General features: G+C 43.1%; 1 protein-coding gene and 2 long non-coding RNA genes across 5 annotated transcripts in view; 2 read left to right on the forward strand and 1 right to left on the reverse strand.

Moving 5' to 3' along the window:
* Nucleotides 1-2,065: 2,065 nt before the first annotated feature.
* On the forward strand, nt 2,066-19,848 carry LOC121393414. Its single transcript, XR_005961065.1, has 3 exons — nt 2,066-2,077; nt 13,337-13,340; nt 19,728-19,848. It is a non-coding gene; the product is annotated as an uncharacterized LOC121393414 (long non-coding RNA).
* Nucleotides 12,867-21,358, reverse strand: part of LOC108704391 (inter-alpha-trypsin inhibitor heavy chain H3) — a 46,594-nt gene continuing 38,102 nt past the window's right edge. For all 3 annotated transcript variants that reach the window (XM_041561889.1, XM_041561890.1, XM_041561891.1), the window contains 7 exons: nt 18,695-18,721; nt 16,479-16,511; nt 15,921-16,034; nt 15,339-15,540; nt 14,113-14,285; nt 13,678-13,789; nt 12,867-13,194 (listed from right to left, as the gene is read on the reverse strand). In XM_041561889.1, coding sequence (XP_041417823.1) covers nt 13,047-13,194; nt 13,678-13,789; nt 14,113-14,285; nt 15,339-15,540; nt 15,921-16,034; nt 16,479-16,511; nt 18,695-18,721 — 809 coding nt within the window. In that variant the 3' untranslated portion in view covers nt 12,867-13,046. The remainder of the gene's footprint in view (nt 13,195-13,677; nt 13,790-14,112; nt 14,286-15,338; nt 15,541-15,920; nt 16,035-16,478; nt 16,512-18,694; nt 18,722-21,358) is intronic.
* On the forward strand, nt 20,611-21,325 carry LOC121393415. The gene is made up of 3 exons (XR_005961066.1): nt 20,611-20,672; nt 21,070-21,113; nt 21,160-21,325. It is a non-coding gene; the product is annotated as an uncharacterized LOC121393415 (long non-coding RNA).

Genomic DNA, 21,358 nt, shown 5'->3' on the forward strand with positions numbered 1-21,358 from the left:
ATGTAGTTGGGTTTTAGAGTAAACGTTAAAACAATACTGTTTGAAAAGGTGTGAAGTTTCTTCCAAGTGGCAGCTTTGCAGATTTCACCCACTGGTACTTGGGCATGGAGGGCACAAGACGCCGCTATACCTCTAGTGGAGTGTGCTTTGACTGATGATGGCCCAGGTAATGTCTGAGAGGAGTAGGCAATTTGGATACATTCTCTGAACCATGAGGAGATCACTTTTTGGAGGCCCCCATACCTCTTCTGGGACCTCCGAAGAAGAGGAGAAGATTTTCAGATTTCCTGAAGCTTGATACCTTTTGGAGATAGAGCTTTAAGCATCGCACCACGTCCAGATTATGGAGTTTTCTCTCTTCTTCGTTCTTGGGATCTTCAAAGAAGGAAGGTAGCACTATGTCTTGACACATGTGGAATTTAGGGGCTACTTTTGGAATGAAAGAGTGACTTTATGGTGGAAGAATTGGATCTTGTTTTCTTTAGATGAGAGAGCATTTAGTCGAGGATATAGCAAGTAGAAAAACTGTTTTTAGTGTTAGGATCTTGAGAGGTATGTCCTCTAAGGGTTCTAAAGGAGCTTTAGTTAGTGCATCCAACACCAGGGATATGTCCCAAGGAGGGACTGAGTTTTTTACAAGAGGACAAATTCTGTTTAGGCTATTAGAATCAAATTGGGAGCAGAATCAGTGAACATTAATAGTATGCATGCCGGAGACCTCTAGTGACCAAACAGAGGTAAAACCATAAACTCAATAATTTCTCCAAGGCATGCTACTAAGTAAAAAAATATACTTTATTTACATCAATAGTTAAAAAACATGAAAAATATCCCCTCTAACGCCTAACACGTTTCATGCTTACCCAGCACTTAATCTGCCTATGACTAAGTGCTGCCTACGACTAAGTGCTGGGTAAGCATGAAACGTGTTAGGCGTTAGAGGGGATATTTTTCATGTTTTTTAACTATTGATGTAAATAAAGTATATTTTTTTACTAACTAGCATGCCTTGGAGAAATTATGAAATTCTGTTTAGGGCCTTGAAGAATTTCTTGATCAGTGGAGAAGACCACTGTGTATCTGTGTAGGCAGAAATGACAGATATCTGACCTTTCAGAGTGGAAGTACTGAGGCTTGGCTCCAGTCCCGACTGGAGGAATCCATAATGGTAATTTCAGTTATAGAGAAAGAAGATCTGAACTTCTCGGACCCCCAGCTGTGAAATTTTTCCCAGATCTTTTGGAAGAGGTGGACATCTTTCTGGATGATATCAGTGTGTTGATTGCTCCCTTCTTTTCTAAATTTTAACCTTGCAGTTTCCATGCAGTCAGGGTCAAGTAACCTGGATCTGGATGTAGTAGGGATCATTGGTGTAACAGGTTTGGAGTTACAGGGAGTCTGTAGGGTTCCTCTTGAGACATCTGGAGCAGGAGGGGGAACCAGAGTCTCCTCGGCCACCATGATACTATGAGGATGACTTGGGCTTTGTCCTCCTGGATTTTTTTGATGGTCTTTGCTATCAGAGATATTGGAGGGAATATGTAGGCTTGTTGAAAGTTCCATTGGAAGGATAAAAGCATCCCAGAAAGTCGCTCTGGGGTCCTTGTCCCATGAACCGAACACTGGGTTCTTCTTGTTCTGAAAAGTCGCCATCAGTTCTATAGACATATGGCCCCACCTTAGGCATAACAGATCGTAAGCCTGTTGTTTCAACTCCCATTCCCCTATTGTCGGGAATTTTCTGCTGAGGTGATCTGCTAGGGAGTTGGACCTGGGATGTAGGAGGCTCTGAAGTTGTCCACATTGTTCTGAGCCCAATCGAAAATAGTTGTGGTCAAGATCAATTATTGTTTGGATCTGGTTCCCCCTTGGTTGTTTATGTAGCTCACTGTGGTTAAGTTGCCTGACTTTATCATGATGGATTTTTTTCTCAGGTGTTTTTGGAAGTGTAGTAGAGCCAGCAGAACAGCTTCTGCAGTTGGAGGATATTTTGCTTTCCATGGGTGTCCATTTCCTTTGTATTTGAAGTTGTCTGAAGGTTGCTCCCCATCTCATTCGGCTTGTATCTGTAGTAAAGGTTTCCCAGACTTCCTTTTCTATTGATCTAGGAATTCTATCTGTCTATTTTTAGCATCCAGTCTCCATGGTTTATGAACTGGGATATGGATCTCAGGGTCTCCATCTTGAACTTTTTTGTTCTGAGGAATTTGTTCAGATGACAGAGGTTCAGTATAACTCTGAATGTCCCATTCTTCTTTCTTCATAAGAAAAGGTGGGAGTAAATGGCTCTGAAATGTTCTCTTTTGGGGACTTCTGTGATGATCCCTCTGTCTAAGAGCTCTGAAAGGATCCTCTTTAAGGTTAGGACTGCCTCTGGTGACCTTGGTTTTTCTGATGACACAAAGTGGTAAGTCGGAAGTTTTTGAAGGTCCAAGGCATAACCCTCGCTTAGGGTTTTTAGAACCCAGTAATCTGAAACGTGTTGATCCCTCACTGTCATGAAGTTCTGTAGTCTTCCTCCAAGGCAAGACAGCGGGGCTCGCGCACCCTCATGCCGATTTTTTATCTTGTTTGAAGTCCCTTCCTGCTGGTGCCCCTTGGCCCTCCAGGGTTGTCTTGTGAAAGGCTTTCCCGGCCTGTACTGTTTGGCCTCCTGCAGGGGTTTTTTTTATCAAGGGAAGATCTCATCGCTTTAATGAGAGGTTCCAGGTATTCCAGGTTAAAGGAACGGGTGTCTTCTATCAGTTCCTCTTCTTGATCTGTTAGGGATAGTTCCCCTTCGGAAACTTTGAGTACCTGCGGTGGAGGAAGGAGACTTGTACACCAGCTTGTGTATCTGGAGTCAGTGAGAGACTAACCTGGTTTGGCGCGTGTTTTTAATTCAGTGCGAAAACGCGCATATCCTTCAGAATCTGGAGGTGCCATTCGGTAGATGGGCGCTCTGCGTCTTATAGCACATTCGCTACCTCCAAATATGGCAGCATTGCGGCTGATTGCGCCGTAGGCAACAAAAGGCCTGAAGCCCACCGGCAAATTTGGCAAATTTGAAGTACTGAAGAAGGGATGCATTGAATCCAGGATTCAGTTCAAAATTCTGCCTTTTTCAACAGGGTTTGGATCCTTCTGCCCGGCCGAATCCGAATGCTTATTTGCATATGCAAATTAGGGGCAGGGAGGACATTTGACTTTTTGACACAAAACATGGAAGTAAAAATGTTTTTCCCCCTTCCCACCCCTATTTTGCATATGTAAATTTGGTTCGGTATTCGACCGAATTTTTCTCGAGGATTCAGGGGTTCGGCCAAATCCAAAATAGTTGATTCGGTGCATCCCTATCCTGAAACCACAACTTCAGTTCTACTGAACACCAATGTCTGTTTTTTTTATTTTTTTTAATTCTCTGGCCACCAATGTATTATTTTAATACTCTATAGGCTCCTGCCACCAATGTTTTATTAAAAAATATTCTCTGGGGCCCCAATTTTTTTTTACTTGTAAGGGGGGCCCTGGCGCCAATGTTTTTAAAAAAAAATATTCTCTGGGGCCCCAGTTTTTTTTACTTGTATGGGGGGCCCTGGTGCCAATGTTTTTTTAAAAAATATTCTCTGGGGCCCCAAATTTTTTTTGCTTGTAAGGGGGCCCTGGTGCCAATGTTTTTAAAAAAAATATTCTCTGGGGCCCCAATTTTTTTTTTTGCTTGTAAGGGGGGCCCTGGCGCCAATGGTTTTTTTTTTTAAAAAAAAACTTATGGGGGGCCTTGGAGCCAATGTTTTTTTTATTTAACTCATAGGGGGACTCTGGTCACCAATTTTTTTTTAACTTGTAGTCACAAGTACTGTTATCTTGTCCTATATTGGTTGAATAATGGGGTAAGACCAAAAAATATGGGGTTGGGTACCAATTTCCCCACAGCCTCTCCAGCAAAGGGGCGGATGGTTATGGAAGAAAGAGTGTAACTCAGCTGGCGTATGGTACCAGAACATGAGAATTTTGTATATGTGTTCTTTTTGTTTAGAGCAGAGTACCATTTTTTGGCATTAGCCCATATGAAGGTCCAGTTGATGTCAGACAGAGGTTGGGGTACTCTGGCATCCCATTTATTTATACTGGTGCCTCAGGAGTGTATCCATTTGAGGGTCACTTAGCAGTTCGTTAATCCTTGATTTAAGGCCTTTATGTGGAAGCCCTATTTTTACAAGGTCTTCAAAAGGGGTAGTTGTGTACTCATGACCCCATTGCACAAGGTTTGGATAAAGTTCTTGAGTTGCAGATCTGCAAAAAATCAAAAAGTTACTTGAGTTGCTTTGTCTGTGATGTCTTTGAAAGAGAGTAAGTGGGTCAATCAGGTCTCTTGCGTCTGAAAGTGAGTAGATCGACATCTAGCGATGAAATGGTGGCAAGTTCCAGGAACAACAGATTTGGAGACTTTGAGGAGGACAATTTGTCTCTTTGTCTGTTCCTCAGGATTAACGTGTTCATGTAGAAGAGAGCAGTGTACAAAGATCTGTTGTGTGAGCCGGTTGGGACAAAATGAGGTGATTTTTATGGCCTTAATAAAAGGATTTTTATGGTCTCTATATGTTGACTATGCAAAAAATTGTCTAAATTGAGCCGCCTCGTAATGTTTGTGAGAAGAAGGGAGTCCCGGACCCCCATAGCTAAGGGAGGTTGTTAACACTTTACCAGAGATTCTATGTCTGCTATTGCCCCATATAAATCTATGACAACATTACTGGATTTCTTTTAGAACATATAAAAGAACTGGGATGGGCAGTGTTTGGAATAGATACAGAAACTTAGGTAAAATACTCATTTTTACTGCAGATATTTTGCCGAACCAGGATTTAGAGTACGTGGACCAATTTTGCAGCAGTGATTTCATCTGACTAATCAAAGAGCTAAAGTTCTGTTTATAAAGATCAATATATTTTGGTGTAATGTGGGTCCCTAGATATGTTAGTGAGGCAGTTTTCCATTTATATTGGAAGGATGATTGAAGGGCAAGTATTCTGAGAGATATTGAGCAGGAGAGCTTCTGTCTTGTAACATTGGTTTTATAATTGGAGGGTTTGTTATAGGTATCTAAAACGTTGTGTAGGTTTGGCAGGGAAATTTGCAGCAAAAAGCACTATTTTAAAGCAGAAGTAAAGCTTAACTAACTGCAATATCACACAGCGCCCTCTGTTGGTTATATGAAAGAATAACAGTGACTACAATATCACACAGCGCCCTCTGTTGGTTATATGAAAGAATAACAGTGACTACAATATCACACAGCGCCCTCTGTTGGTTATATGAAAGAATAACAGTGACTGCAATATCACACAGCGCCCTCTGTTGGTTATATGAAAGAATAACAGTGATGGCAATATCACACAGCGCCCTCTGTTGGTTATATGAAAGAATAACAGTGACTGCAATATCACACAGCGCCCTCTGTTGGTTATATGAAAGAATAACAGTGATGGCAATATCACACAGCGCCCTCTGTTGGTTATATGAAAGAATAACAGTGACTGCAATATCACACAGCGCCCTCTGTTGGTTATATGAAAGAATAACAGTGATGGCAATATCACACAGTGCCCTCTGTTGGTTATATGAAAGAATAACAGTGACTGCAATATCACACAGCGCCCTCTGTTGGTTATATGAAAGAATAACAGTGACTGCAATATCACACAGTGCCCTCTGTTGGTTATATGAAAGAATAACAGTGATGGCAATATCACACAGCACCCTCTGTTGGTTATATGAAAGAATAACAGTGACTGCAATATCACACAGCGCCCTCTGTTGGTTATATGAAAGAATAACAGTGACTGCAATATCACACAGCGCCCTCTGTTGGTTATATGAAAGAATAACAGTGACTGCAATATCACACAGCGCCCTCTGTTGGTTATATGAAAGAATAACAGTGATGGCAATATCACACAGTGCCCTCTGTTGGTTATATGAAAGAATAACAGTGACTGCAATATCACACAGCGCCCTCTGTTGGTTATATGAAAGAATAACAGTGATGGCAATATCACACAGCGCCCTCTGTTGGTTATATGAAAGATTAACAGTGATGGCAATATCACACAGCGCCCTCTGTTGGTTATATGAAAGAATAACAGTGACTGCAATATCACACAGCGCCCTCTGTTGGTTATATGAAAGAATAACAGTGACTGCAATATCACACAGCACCCTCTGTTGGTTATATGAAAGAATAACAGTGACTGCAATATCACACAGCACCCTCTGTTGGTTATATGAAGGATTAACAGGGATGGCAATATCACACAGCACCCTCTGTTGGTTATATGAAAGAATAACAGTGACTGAAATATCACACAGCACCCTCTGTTGGTTATATGAAAGAATAACAGTGATGGCAATATCACACAGCGCCTTCTGTTGGTTAAATGAAAGAATAACAGTGACTGCAATATCACACAGCACCCTCTGTTGGTTATATGAAGGATTAACAGGGATGGCAAAATCACACAGCACCCTCTGTTGGTTATATGAAAGAATAACAGTGACTGCAATATCACACAGCGCCCTCTGTTGGTTATATGAAATAATAACAGTGCGCCCTCTGTTGGTTATATGAAAGAATAACAGTGACTGCAATATCACACAGCGCCCTCTGTTGGTTATATGAAAGAATAACAGTGACTGCAATATCACACAGCACCCTCTGTTGGTTATATGAAAGAATAACAGTGACTGCAATATCACACAGCACCCTCTGTTGGTTATATGAAGGATTAACAGGGATGGCAATATCACACAGCACCCTCTGTTGGTTATATGAAAGAATAACAGTGACTGAAATATCACACAGCACCCTCTGTTGGTTATATGAAGGATTAACAGGGATGGCAAAATCACACAGCACCCTCTGTTGGTTATATGAAAGAATAACAGTGACTGCAATATCACACAGCGCCCTCTGTTGGTTATATGAAATAATAACAGTGCGCCCTCTGTTGGTTATATGAAAGAATAACAGTGACTGCAATATCACACAGCGCCCTCTGTTGGTTATATGAAAGAATAACAGTGATGGCAATATCACACAGCTCCCTCTGTTGGTTATATGAAGGATTAACAGTGACTGCAATATCACACAGCGCCCTCTGTTGGTTATATGAATGAATAACAGTGACTGCAATATCACACAGCGCCCTCTGTTGGTTATATGAAAGAATAACAGTGACTGCAATATCACACAGCTCCCTCTGTTGTTTATATGAAAGAATAACAGTGACTGCAATATCACACAGCGCCCTCTGTTGGTTATATGAAATAATAACAGTGCGCCCTCTGTTGGTTATATGAAAGATAAACAGTGATGGCAATATCACACAGTGCCCTCTGTTGGTTATATGAAAGATTAACAGTGACTGCAATATCACACAGCACCCTCTGTTGGTTATATGAAAGAATAACAGTGACTGCAATATCACACAGCGCCCTCTGTTGGTTATATGAAAGAATAACAGTGATGGCAATATCACACAGCTCCCTCTGTTGGTTATATGAAAGAATAACAGTGACTGCAATATCACACAGCGCCCTCTGTTGGTTATATGAAAGAATAACAGTGACTGCAATATCACACAGCGCCCTCTGTTGGTTATATGAAAGAATAACAGTGATGGCAATATCACACAGCGCCCTCTGTTGGTTATATGAAGAATAAACAGTGACTGCAATATCACACAGCGCCCTCTGTTGGTTATATGAAAGAATAACAGTGACTGCAATATCACACAGGCACCCTCTGTTGGTTATAATGAAAGAATAAACAGTGACTGCAATATCACACAGCACCCTCTGTTGGTTATATGAAGGATTAACAGGGATGGCAATATCACACAGCACCCTCTGTTGGTTATATGAAAGAATAACAGTGACTGCAATATCACACAGCGGCCCTCTGTTGGTTTATATGAAAGGATAACAGTGACTGCAATATCACACAGCGCCCTCTGTTGGTTATTATAGACAGAGAAAAACAGTGGACTGCAATTCACACAGCAACCTCTGTTGGTTATATGCAAAGAATAACAATGTGACTGCAAAATATCCACACAGCAACCCTCTGTTGGTTATATGAAGGATTAACAGGGATGGCAATATCACACAGCACCCTCTGTTGGTTATATGAAAGAATAACAGTGACTGAAATATCACACAGCACCCTCTGTTTTGGTTATATGAAGAATAACAGTGATGCAATAATCACACAATATAGTAGTGTTTCATTATGCGCCCTCTGTTGTTTTAAATGAAAGAATAACGTGATGGCTAATATACAGCAGCAAACCTCTGTTGGTTATATGAAGGATTAACAGGATGTGCAAAATACACATCAGCACCCTCTGTTGGTTATATGAAGGAGAATAACAGATGAACTGCAATATCCACAGCGCCCTACAGGCTGTTGGTTATATGAAAGAATAACAGTGACTGCAATATCACACAGCACCCTCTGTTGGTTATATGAAAGAATAACAGTGACTGCAATCTCACACAGCACCTCTGTTGGTTATATGAAGGATTAACAGGGATGGCAATATCACACAGCACCCTCTGTTGGTTATATGAAAGAATAACAGTGACTGCAATATCACACAGCACCCTCTGTTGGTTATATGAAGGATTAACAGGGATGGCAATATCACACAAGCACCCTCTGTTGGTTATATGAAAGAATAACACGTGACTGCAATATCACACAGCACCCTCTGTTGGTTATATGAAAGAATAACAGTGACTGCAATATCACACAGCACCCTCTGTTGGTTTATATGAAGGATTAACAGGGATGGCAATATCACACAGCACCCTCTGTTGGTTATATGAAAGAATAACAGTGACTGAAATATCACACAGCACCCTCTGTTGTTATATGAAGGATTAACAGGGATGGCAATATCACAACAGCGCCCTCTGTTGGGTTATATGAAAGAAATTAACAGGACTGCAATATCACACAGCGCCCTCTGTTGGTTATATGAAATATAACCAGTGCGCTCTGTTGGTTATATGAAAGAAATAACAGTGACTGCAATATCACATTATAATTTCGCGTCTCTGTTGGTTATATGAAAGAATACACTATGTGACTGGCCAATATCACACAGCCGCCCTCTGTTGGTTATATGAAAGAATAACAGTGACTGCAATATCACACAGCGTCCTCTGTTGGTTATATGAAAGAAATAACAGTGATGGCAATATCACACAGCTCCTCTGTTGGTTATATGAAAGGATAAAGCAGGTGACTGCAATATCCACAGTTGTTTAGCAGACGCCTCTGTTGGTTATATGAATGAATAAACAGTGACTGCAATATCAACAGCCAGCGCCCCTCTGTTGGTTATATGAAAGAATAACAGTGACTGCAATATCACAGCAGCCCCTCTTGTTGTTTATTATGAAGAATAACCAGTGACTTGCATATATTACACAGCGCCCTCTGGTTGGGTTATATGGAAATATATAACAGTGGCGCCCCTCTGTTGGTTTATATGAAAGAATAACAGTGATGGCAATAGTTGCACAACTATTCAGTGCCCTCTGTTGTTATATGAAAGATTAACAGTGACTGCCAATTTTATCCCCCCACCACAGCACCCGTCTGTTGTTATATGGAAAGAATAACAGTGACTGGCAATATCACAGCAGGCGCCTCCATGTTGTTATAGTGAAAGAGAGTAACAGTGATGGAATACACACAGCTCCCTCTGTTGGGTTATAATGAGAAGAATAACAGTGGACTGCAATACACAACAGCGCCCTCGTGTTGGTTATATGTGAAAGACTAACAAGTGACTGACAATTATCACACAGCGCCCTTTCCGTTGGTTATGATCGAAGAATAACAGTGATGGCAATAATCACACAGTCTTCCCTCTGTTGGTTATATGAAAGAATAACAGTGACTGCAATATCACAACAGCGCCCTCTGTTGGTTTATATGAAGATACAGTGACTGCAATATCACACAGCGCCCTCTGTTGGTTATATGAAAGAATTAACCAGGGTATGGCAAGATCCATGACACAGCATCCCTCTGTTGGTTATATGAAAGATAACAGTGACTGCAATATCACACAGCGCCCTCTGTTGGTTATATGAAGAATAAACAGTGACTGGCAATATCACAACAGCGCCCTCTGTTGGTTATATGAAAGAATAAACAGTGACTGCAATATCACACAGCGCCCTCTGTTGGTTATATGAACAGAATAACAGTGACTGCAATATCACACAGCACCCTCTGTTGGTTAAATGAAAGAATAACAGTGACTGCAATATCACACAGCACCCTCTGTTGGTTATATGAAAGAATAACAGTGATTGCAATATCACACAGCACCCTGCTGTTTGGTTAATGAAAGAATAACAGTGACTGTTTCAAATCACACAGCACCCTTCTGTTGGTTAATGAAGGATTAACAGGTGATGGCAAAATCACACATGGTTGGTTTGTAAGACGTATGATATGTTGGGAAGCTGTCGGTGTGTTTGCGTTGTAGCACGCATACGAGTGTGTAATGGCTGTTGGTCATCACGGCTGCTTCTACTTAGGGGGTGATGTAGTGAAAGAAGTATAGAGAGTAGTAGTACTGGGTGTGGCAAGTAGAGGATGCCGTTTTAACGTATATCGCATGACGACTCTGCGGCGTGCTCGTGTATTGTGATATGATTTTGGTAGCTTGACTAGTATGGCGAGTGATTATGAGAGATACAGTAAAGTAGTTTGAGTTTCTATAGCGAGTGGGGGAAGTGAGAGAGTGTAGGCTAGAATACAATGAGAGTTAGAGACTCACACAGCACCCTCTGTTGGTTATATGAAGAATAAACAGTGACGCATATCACACAGCACCCTTCTGTTTGGTATATGAAAGATTAACCAGGGATGGCAATATCACACAGCACCTCTGTTTGGTTATATGAAAGAATAACAGTGACTGAAATATCACACCCAGCACCCTCTGTTGGTTATATGAAGGATTAACAGGGATGGCAAAAATCACACAGCACCCTCTGTTGGTTATATGAAAGAAACAGTGACTGCAATATCACACAGCGCCCTCTGTTGGTTTATATGAAATAATAGACAGTGCGGCCTCTGTTGGTTTATATGAAGAGAATTAAACAGTGACTGCCATATCACACAGCAGCCCTCTGTTGGTTATGATGTGAAAGAATAACAGTGAATCGGCAAATACAACCGCTCCCTCTGTTTGGTTATATGAAGGATCTTAACAGTGTTGCAATATCACACAGCGTCTCTCGTTGTTATATGAAAATGAATACAGTGGACTGCAAATATCACACAGCGCCTCTGTTGGTTATATGAAAGAATAACAGTGACTTGCAATATCAACAGCTCCCTCTGTTGTTTATATGAAAGAATAACAGTGCTGCAATATCACACAGCCCCGGGAAAACAGTAGCGCCCTCTGTTGGTTATATGAAAATAAATAACAGTGCGCCCTCTGTTGGTTATATGAAAGAATAACAGTGAATGGCAATATCACACAGTGCCCTCTGTTGGTTTATATGAAAGATTAACAGTGACTGCAATATCACACAGCACCCTCTGTTGGTTATATGAAGAATAACAGTGACTGCAATATCACACAGCGCCCTCTGTTGGTTATATGAAGAATAACAGTGATGGCAATATCACACAGCTCCCTCTGTTGGTTATATGAAAGAATAACAGTGACTGCAATATCACACAGCGCCCTCTGTTGGTTATATGAAAGATTAACAGTGGACGCAATATCACACAGCACCCCTCTGTTGGTTATATGAAAAATTAACAGTGACTGCAATATCACACAGCACCCTCTGTTGGTTATATGAAAGAATAACAGTGACTGCAATAGTCACACAGCACCTCTGTTGGTTATATGAAAGAATAACAGTGACTGCCATATCACACAGCGCCCTCTGTTGGGTTATATGAAAGATAACAGTGACTTGCAATATCACACAGACATGCGGCCCTCTTGTTGGTTATTATGAAATAATAACAGTGCGCCCTTGTGTGGTTATATGAAAGCCATACAAGTTGACTCGCCATATCACCAGCGCCCTCTGTTGGTTATATGAAAGAATAACAAGTGGATGGCAGGCCCCTGTCACACAGCCAGCCCCTGTTGTTATATGAAAGAATAACAGTGACTGCAATATCACACAAGCGCCCTCACTGTTGGGTTATATGAAGATTAACAGTGACTGCAATAATCACACAGCACCTCTCTGTTGGTTATATGAAAAATTAACAGTGCGCCTCTGTTAAGGTTATATGAAAGAATAACAGTGATGGCAATATCAACAAGTGCCTCTGTTGGTTATATGGAGAAATAACAGTGATGGCAATATCACACAGCGCCCTCTGTTGGTTATATGAAAGAATAACAGTGATGGCAATATCACACAGCACCCTCTGTTGGTTATATGAAAGAATAACAGTGACTGCAATATCACACAGCGCCCTCTGTTGGTTATATGAAAGATTAACAGTGATGGCAATATCACACAGCACCCTCTGCACATGGTAGTGGGACAGTGGGACAATGCACACAGTAATCCGTTTGGCAATTCTCTGTCACCATCAACTTTGCAAAGAAGTCCGGTTGATCACTGGGGGGGTCGCTTTGGCAGAATGTGCGCTGCTGGGAGACAGGGCTGTAGTTGTGTCTAGGCTTATACTAGAGTCAATAAGTTCTCCCAGTTTTCGTAGGTAAAATTAGGTACCTAGGCTTATACTCGGGTTTGCATTCGGAGCAGTTTTAGGGTTCCTTTCCCGTTTCACTACAGTAATGGCCCATGCACAGAGCTGGAGTTTTTGTATAAAGCTTTATTTATAACATTTAGTTACACGGGGGGCTTCTGCCCAAATGCACCATAATCAATAGGAATAATACTGAGGCGGATCATTCTTTATTATAGGGGGGACATTGCAATAAACCTACACCCCATGAATAGGGAACATTCTGTGTTACTGCAGGGGGCAAGTGTCACTCTGTAGAGACCCCACTGAATAAATCGGGGACAATATAATCCGCGTGGACCCCGTCGATCAGCCCCTCCCCGTTGTTATGGACAAACCAGCACTGCACTTTGCTGCCGCTCCGCGGGTCTTTACTGTAATCCCTCTGTGACCCCCTGAAAGAGAACCGGGAAATGTCAGTAGAGCAAAAAGACACCCCTTTCCCCACCCCAACATTTATTCATCGCCCCTTGTCCCAGATGTTGAGGCACAAGCGGATATTGCACAAGTGCCAGAAGGTGCCAAGGGTTTGTACAGAAAGGTGAATTGGGCAGATTTGGGGAGACACAGTCTCATTGGTGGACTGGGTTAGGGGCTGGGACAGGCCCATTCCCTGGTGTTTTTATCTCAGGCATTATGGGAATTATTCCATTGGGAGAGAGTTCCATTACATTATGTAGGTTGTTTTCCTATTCTTGTTATCTCTCTGCTCTAGAGTCAATCCTGTCATCAATGTCATTGTTACTGGTTGATTCCAGTACCAGACATATAACCAAACCTCCCCGGATACTCAGCACCTGCACTGAGATACAATTGTAACTAATAAGATAAACAAGTCTCTTGGGGGAAGAACGACAGTGTTGGATTTGCCCTCATACCGTGTAACTGTCAGCAGCGAATCCTTCACCCTCATTGTGGCATCGGGTTTTTGTGGATCGGCAGTTTTGTGAATGTTGGAAATGTCATAGTCGACTCCGTGGTAAAATTGTCCTTGGGGAAAAGTAAATCAGTAAATACATTCGGCTCTCTCGTGATTGGCTCCCCCCAAGTTCATATGAAAGGGGCAACACCTAGCTGGGGGAAGAGGGAGGGGTGCGGATCCTCAGGGGCGTGTCCCTAGGGTGCCAATAACTAATGAACCTGAAAGGCCACTGTAGCATCTCTATAGACTCTTCTGTTTATTGGGGGGTTGATGACTTGGTACCAGACACAACTCAGCTTTGGGGGGAAAATATTATTGTGATTGGGGTCCCGTTACTGCAGTGCAACTCCCATCAACTCCCAATGACCAGGTGCCCAGATCAGGCCCTTACCCAGCAGGCCGTGCACTCGCTCAGAGAATTTATGGTTGTCCATCGTGTAGAACCCCAAGAAGTCTCTGTGCAGGGGGTCATTCTTGCTGAATTTATGGAGGAGGATAATGAATGTGGCCCCGTCCCCCATGGAGAGCAGCAGGTTCTTCTTCTTGTTCACTAGTAGAGTCAAGCTACAGACAGACAGACACAGGGTTAAACCATAATGTGGGGGTTACAGATAATGCAGAGAGATTATAGTTCAACTAATACCATGACAATATGACTCCATAGCTTCTACCTTAGGACTGGGGAATATGGGGAGCCCTAAGTCATTATCACTTATACTGGGTAAGAAGATGTGGGGCAATTTAATAGACTTTCCAGTGAATCACAGGTTCTACCAATAAAGTCCCAGTCTGAAGTGTAAAGAGCCCAACTGTGAGTAAAGAGCCCGGTGTGGCCCAAGTGAGGGCAGCCTCAGGGTCTGGCAATTTCCCAGCATGCTGGAGCAATGTCAAATATAGAAAGCGACCAACTGCAATGGTGCTTGGAATGATCACTCAATAGGGCGGTGCTTGGGCCGTGTGACAGCACTCGCTGAGTTTTCCATTTTGATTCATAAAGTGCAGTTTGTACAGAATCTGTAGCATTATATAATCTGTATAACATTATAGGGGGGCCCTAAACACCCACAGATACAGTTCAGCTTCTTCTGTACTACCAACCCGGTCACTTTCCTATATCACCCACCTGCAGCCCCTCCCCCAGCTCTTTCACCCCAAAATCAGGATGAAGCCCACCTTAATCCTTCAGCCCCCCCCCCTGTAAGGTAATAGAACATTGGGACAAATCCTGGGACTGGCGCCTATTGGATATAAAGGAAAGTGGCCGGTGCCCCATTATCTCCAAAAACTCAACTTCTCCAACTATGAGTGAACTTTCTATTTGTCCCTCACTCTTTATTGTTTCTTCTTTTCCAAACTCTCTCCTTCTTACTAATCACTTTCCATTACTCGTTCCTTTCATTTTCATCTGGATTTAATCTCTGAACGTTGCTCCGCAGGCGTGGGAACTAGGGGGCGGGGCAAGTGTATAAAGTGGGTCCATAATGAATTGCACCTTATGAATCAAATATGAGAGAGTGCAGTAATGTTGAGTAATGTCCAGGCCTGGACTTGGACCAAAGAACTGGTTTATGAATTTCCCACAATGCCTTGGTGGCTGAAGGGCAAATGCCAACCTACCCGTCGTCAGTGACTGTCACATCTTGCTGCCAGCTCAGTGCCATTTTCTTTGCCCCATTCAGTACAGTGACCGCCTCCGTCGTCACCTCAATCCTCAGATCCAGCTTCGTACTGACTATTCCCATTTTCCCAAAAAAAGTTTCATTGGACGTCACGTTCCCACTCTCCTTCTTCCCAATCAGTTCTCCATTCACAGCAATTCCTGGGGGAGACACATTGTAAATACAGGGGTGGCACCTTCCCTGGGGGGCAAAACCGGTCCGGAGTTAAATAAGCCTTGGCCCACTAGTGCACCCCGACTTGTGTGTTTAAATCACATGAAATTGCCACTACAGGACCCTGAGGGCATAAAGCCCAATAAGGGTGTTTGGCCAGTGGTGGAACTAAAGGGGAAGCAAAACCCGTGGATGAAGGGAGATCCAAGGGCCCACAAATGAGGGTCTCTATTATATAACCTCTGAACTTTGGATGCAATAATAAACCTTTAATACATTTAATACATGGAGAAAGAGACAATCTGATTGGCTCACTTATTCTTATTGTGACTGGGCAGAGCCAACCCAATGCCCGGCCGTGACTTACCTAATTCTGGGTCGGACACAATGTTCAGCACCACCCCAGGAGTCTCTTGGATATTAAAGCAAAGGGCGTCTTTCTTCTCAGGGACCTGGATGATAAAATGGGGGTCCGAGTCCACTGCAAATACATTTATATTGTAGAAAATGTGAGATGGAGCTGAAGAAATGGAATGGGGGGGTATGTAACTTGGGGTGCAGTGCGGAAGGAACAGACCCCTGTAAGGTTAAACTGGCACAGGTTTAGAGGACTTTGTGGGCGCCTGTGTTCTTCCAAATTTACCTGCCATGTTGCTATGGAGACTGTTCATTTTGTTTGGGGATTATTTCTGACATGTTCCTTGGGCTCCACATTCAGTGATTCACCAAAGCCCTGACCAACCTTTACCATTATTTTTGGCCACTGCCACACAGAGTTGGGCTGATAAGGTTTGGCTGGGACCATTCTCTCTTCAGGCACTGGCTGTCTCCATAGTAACTAGAGTATTGCCCCTCTGCCCTTGCCCCCATCCTGCCATATACACATCTAATATAAAATATTAATATATAGAATGAGGGTACTTACCAAATGAGGTTGGACGATGGGAGTAGCGCGGGGCTAATGAGAGAAGGAAAATACATGAAATGGGGCAGAACAGGAATTCTCACACCCGGGGCCCAGTCAGTCACAAGGGGCCACACACACATATTGGGAAGGACAAACCGCCCTACTCTGATCTTGGGAAAATCTCATGGGCCCCCTGGACTGTACATTGAAAGGAAGAAGAACCAGATTATGGGCCCCCTCAATAAATGGTTCTGCCTCTGTAGGACTAGGGCTGGGGTACAAATAATAAGAAATGGAAGGCCAGAACGATTTCACTCACTGTCCCTGAGTGTAAAACTGCCTTCTTGTCTGCTTGTGTATGGGCCCCCCAAATAGATTAATGGGCAATAATCAGTGAAAACCCTCTCCTGGTGGAACTCATATAAAAGTCAGTTATCATCATCATCATCATTTATTTATATAGCGCCGACAAGATACGCAGTGATCTGATTGTTGGCCCAAGGGTCAAATGTTCACATCAGCCCAATTTGGCTCATAATGTCGTTTATTCAACTTCACAATGAGTGGGTGCCTAAACCTGGCATCTCCCCAATACCTATAACAAAAATCAAGTGGACAACAAAGGTCCCTTCATTTGGGGGGGGCACTGGGCATCAGAAGTCAGATGTTCCGTTACTCAACAATTGGAGCAATGGAAGGACTACATGGAAGAGTCACATGATACTGGGCCCGAGCAGTTGGTGCAATTGTCAGATTATAAAGTGAAGCTAGAAGTGAGGTGCCTGACAGTTGCCCCTCCGCTTCCATCAGTGGGTGTGGTCTACGGTGTGATGAGAGGGGAATCTGTAGATGTTTGGGGCTGCTTGGGCTTATTTTGAATGTTAAGTCAGATTTTGCCTATGACTAAGTGCTAGGTAAGCATGAAACGCGTTAGGTGCTATGAGGGGTTTTTCTATGTTTTTTAATATACTGATGTAATAAACTTAATGTTTTACTTAATAGCATGTTTTGGAACATTATTTAAGTTTATATGGTTATACCTATGTTCGGTCACCAGAGGTCTCCAACATGCTCATGATTGATGTTTACTGGTCTCTACCCCCAAGCTGATTAATATATTATTTTGAATGTTAATCTGAACCCGGGGGTCTCCATGTTTGTAGGAGTAAAATGAATACAAATGAAATATTTGGGGGCATAGGCTCTGATGGGAAAGGTGGCAAATTGGGAAGATAATCTCACTGGCCTCTTGCCCTAGAGGTGCCTCAGGTCCCCAGAGGTGTGCGACTGCCAAAAGACTGGCCAGTTTGGACCTTTGTGTATAGACGGACCCCCTCAGCTATTGGGGAGAGCTCAGTAACAAGGAATAACCAGGCCTGGACTGACAATCTGTGGGTTCTGGCAAATGCCAGAGGGGCTGCTATAAGGTGCCATAGAAAGTCACTATTTAGTGGGCTGATGGGGGCTGATTGGGCCTCTGTGTACCTGAAATGCCAGGGCCTATTTTAATTCTCAGTCCGGACCTGGAAATAACTATAAGGGTTAAACTACACAGGATCCAATGCTCAGATCCTACAAGTCAGATGTAGTTACACGGGTCAGAATATAATGAGACTGATCAGATGTGAAACTACACGACCCGACCCGTGAGAAGGAAACACTGGATCTACAACAAGACTTTTCTCCTCAATGAAACTCACTGACTGTTGGTGCAAATACAGGAACCAAACCCACCATGTGACTTTATCTGATCCAAGTGACTTTACAGCGGGGGGTTCATTGTATGACAGATCTGACCCACAAAATCTCATCAAAATCTCCCATAAAGTTTATAAAGGAACCCAAATATCCACATCCACTGCCCCATGTTTGTTGCTGATAGGGGACTCAAGCGCAAGCTCAGCTGAACCCCAAATTATTTTTCTTGGTTTGGGAACAGGGTGCACATGTCAGTAATACTTTACTCATTAATTCTGAGAAAATGGTAAAAAAAAAATAGAAAGAAATTGAAAAAAAGTCTTTATTTCTGGGGAACAATCTGAAACCAACTGAATTGAAAAAAGGTTCTTGGGAGGTGAACATCCCCTTTAATGCAAGGGAAGTTATTCCCTATTGTAATATTGGGGTGCTTCCCTCTATTCTATTGCCAGCCAGTGGATTGGGCTGTGAGAGGCTTATAGAAACCTGCAGCAACTGGATCCGCTCACTTTGTATTAACAAGAGACAATTCCTACCTGAATAACTGCTCCAGGTGCGAGAAGCTGAAAGAGGAACAGAATCAACAATTATTGCTTTTCCCAATTATCAGCACTGGAAGTATTCGTCCCTTAGTAATTATACCTCTGGCCTGAAAAGCCTATCTGTGCCCCCATACACCCCTAACTTTGATCATAGCCATAAAACGCTGGCAGCATAGGTATTCCCCTGTATTCCCCTGAACAGCCCCCTAAATTTGCTCATAATCCAACTGCAGTGAAAAATCCAAAGAATTCTGTCACTCCCTCCAACCTGGATCATTTGTCTTCCTGCAAGTCCCAGCCATCTAATAGGCTGAGTTCCTGATCCTGTAAGTCCTGTTCATGCCCTTGAAGCCCATATTCTGGATTCCTGTTTGTCTGCTGCCTGCCCTGTCTATGTGCCTGTTCCATGGACTGGGTTTGCTGCCTGCCCTGTCTATGTGCCTGTTCCATGGACTGGGTTTGCTGCCTGCTCAGACCTGTGCCTGTATTGGACTCGCTTCTGCCTCCTCCATATTCACATTTCTGCAGAGGTCTTGGTTTGTTACATCCGCTCCTTCACAACTAGTTGAACCAGTCTTTTTCTAACAGGACTAATCTGAAGTTGGCCAAGTTATCGGGATCAAGAGAATCTTTAGTTTTTGTTTTTTGCAAATGTGTCTATTTCAGGAGAACACTGGGCAATTTTATTTTGACTTTTTTGTGTGTCACAGATATTAGTGTGTGAATCGTAGACCAGCCAAAGGCGCGAGGAGTTCTAGAAGGTACTGAAGACTCCAAGACAGAGCCATGTAGGCTGGTCAGAGAAAGGCTTTGCCACCACTCATAGGTCTACTGATGAGGAGTATTTCAAGCTTATGTTGTTCCCTACATATTCAAAACAAAGGGTCTGGGCAATGAAGAGGGGTTCATGGAGTATTGAATACAGATTGTCACACCTTCCCCCTTATCATCAAGTCTTGAGCAGTGGAGCTCACAGTTACTGGGCACTAGGTGTGGACAAGTGACATGGACACTCTAGACACATGAGGTGGGCACTGTAGTAAAGAAAGGTGGGCACTGTAGTAAAGAAAGGTGGGCACTGTAGTAAAGAAAGGTGGGCACTGTAGTAAAGAAAGGTGGGCACTGTAGTAAAGAAAGGTGGGCACTGTAGTAAAAGAAAGGTGGGCACTGTAGTAAGAAAAGGTGGGCACTGTAGTAAAGAAAGGTGGGCACTGTAGTAAAGAAAGGTGGGCACTGTAGTAAAGAAAGGTGGGCACTGTAGTAAAAGAAAGGTGGGCCACTGTAGTAAAGAAAGGTGGGCACTGTAGTAAAGAAAGGTGGGGCACTGTAGTAAAGAAAGGTGGGCACTGTAGTAAAGAAAGGTGGGCACTGTAGTAAAGAAAGGTGGGCACTGTAGTAAAGAAAGGTGGGCACTGTAGTAAAGAAAGGTGGGCACTGTAGTAAAGAAAGGTGGGCACTGTAGTAAAGAAAGGTGGGCACTGTAGTAAAGAAAGGTGGGCACTGTAGTAAAGAAAGGTGGGCACTGTAGTAAAGAAGGTGGGCACTGTAGTAAAGAAAGGTGGGCACTGTAGTAAAGAAAGGTGGGCACTGTAGTAAAGAAAGGTGGGCATGTAGTAAAGAAAGGTGGGCACTGTAGTAAAGAAAGGTGGGCACTGTAGTAAGAAAGGTGGGCACTGGTAGTAAAGAAAGGTGGGCACTGTAGTAAAGAAAGGTGGGCACTGTAGTAAAGAAGGTGGGCACTGTAGTAAGAAAGGTGGGCACTGTAGAAGAAGGTGGGCACTGTAGTAAAGAAAGGTTGGGCACTGTAGTAAAGAAAGGTGGGCACTGTAGTAAAGAAAGGTGGGCACTGTAGTAAAGAAAGGTGGGCACTGTAGTAAAGAAAGGTGGGGCACTGTAGTAAAGAAAGGTGGGCACTGTAGTAAAGAAAGGTGGGCACTGTAGTAAAGAAAGGTGGGCACTGTAGTAAAGAAAGGTGGGCACTGTAGTAAAGAAAGGTGGGGCCACTGTAGTAAAGAAAGGTGGGCACTGTAGTAAAGAAAGGTGGGCACTGTAGTAAAGAAAGGTGGGCACTGTAGTAAAGAAAGGTGGGCACTGTAGTAAAGAAAGGTGGGCACTGTAGTAAAGAAAGGTGGGCATGTAGTAAAGAAAGGTGGGCACTGTAGTAAAGAAAGGTGGGCACTGTAGCTAAAGAAAGGTGGGCACTGTAGTAAAGAAAGGTGGGCATGTAGTAAAGAAAGGGTGGGCACTGTAGTAAAGAAAGGTGGCACTGTAGTAAAAGAAAGGTGGGCACTGTAGTAAAGAAAGGTGGGCACTGTAGTAAAGAAAGGTGGCATTGTAGTAAGAAAGGTGGGCACTGTAGTAAAAGAAAGGTGGGCACTGTAGTAAAGAAAGGTGGGCACTGTAGTAAAGAAAGGTGGGGCCATTGGTAGTAAAGAAAGTGGGCACTGTAGTAAAGAAAGGTGGGCACTGTAGTAAAGAAAGGTGGGCACTGTAGTAAAGAAAGGTGGGCACTGTAGTAAAGAAAGGTGGGCACTGTAGTAAAGAAAGGTGGGCACTGTAGTAAAGAAAGGTGGGCACTGTAGTAAAGAAAGGTGGGCACTGTAGTAAAGAAAGGTGGGCACTGTAGTAAAGGAAAGGTGGCACTGTAGTAAAGAAAGG

Source organism: Xenopus laevis, chromosome 4S (assembly GCF_017654675.1).
Source record: "Xenopus laevis strain J_2021 chromosome 4S, Xenopus_laevis_v10.1, whole genome shotgun sequence".
Classification (NCBI taxonomy): Eukaryota; Metazoa; Chordata; class Amphibia; order Anura; family Pipidae; genus Xenopus; species Xenopus laevis.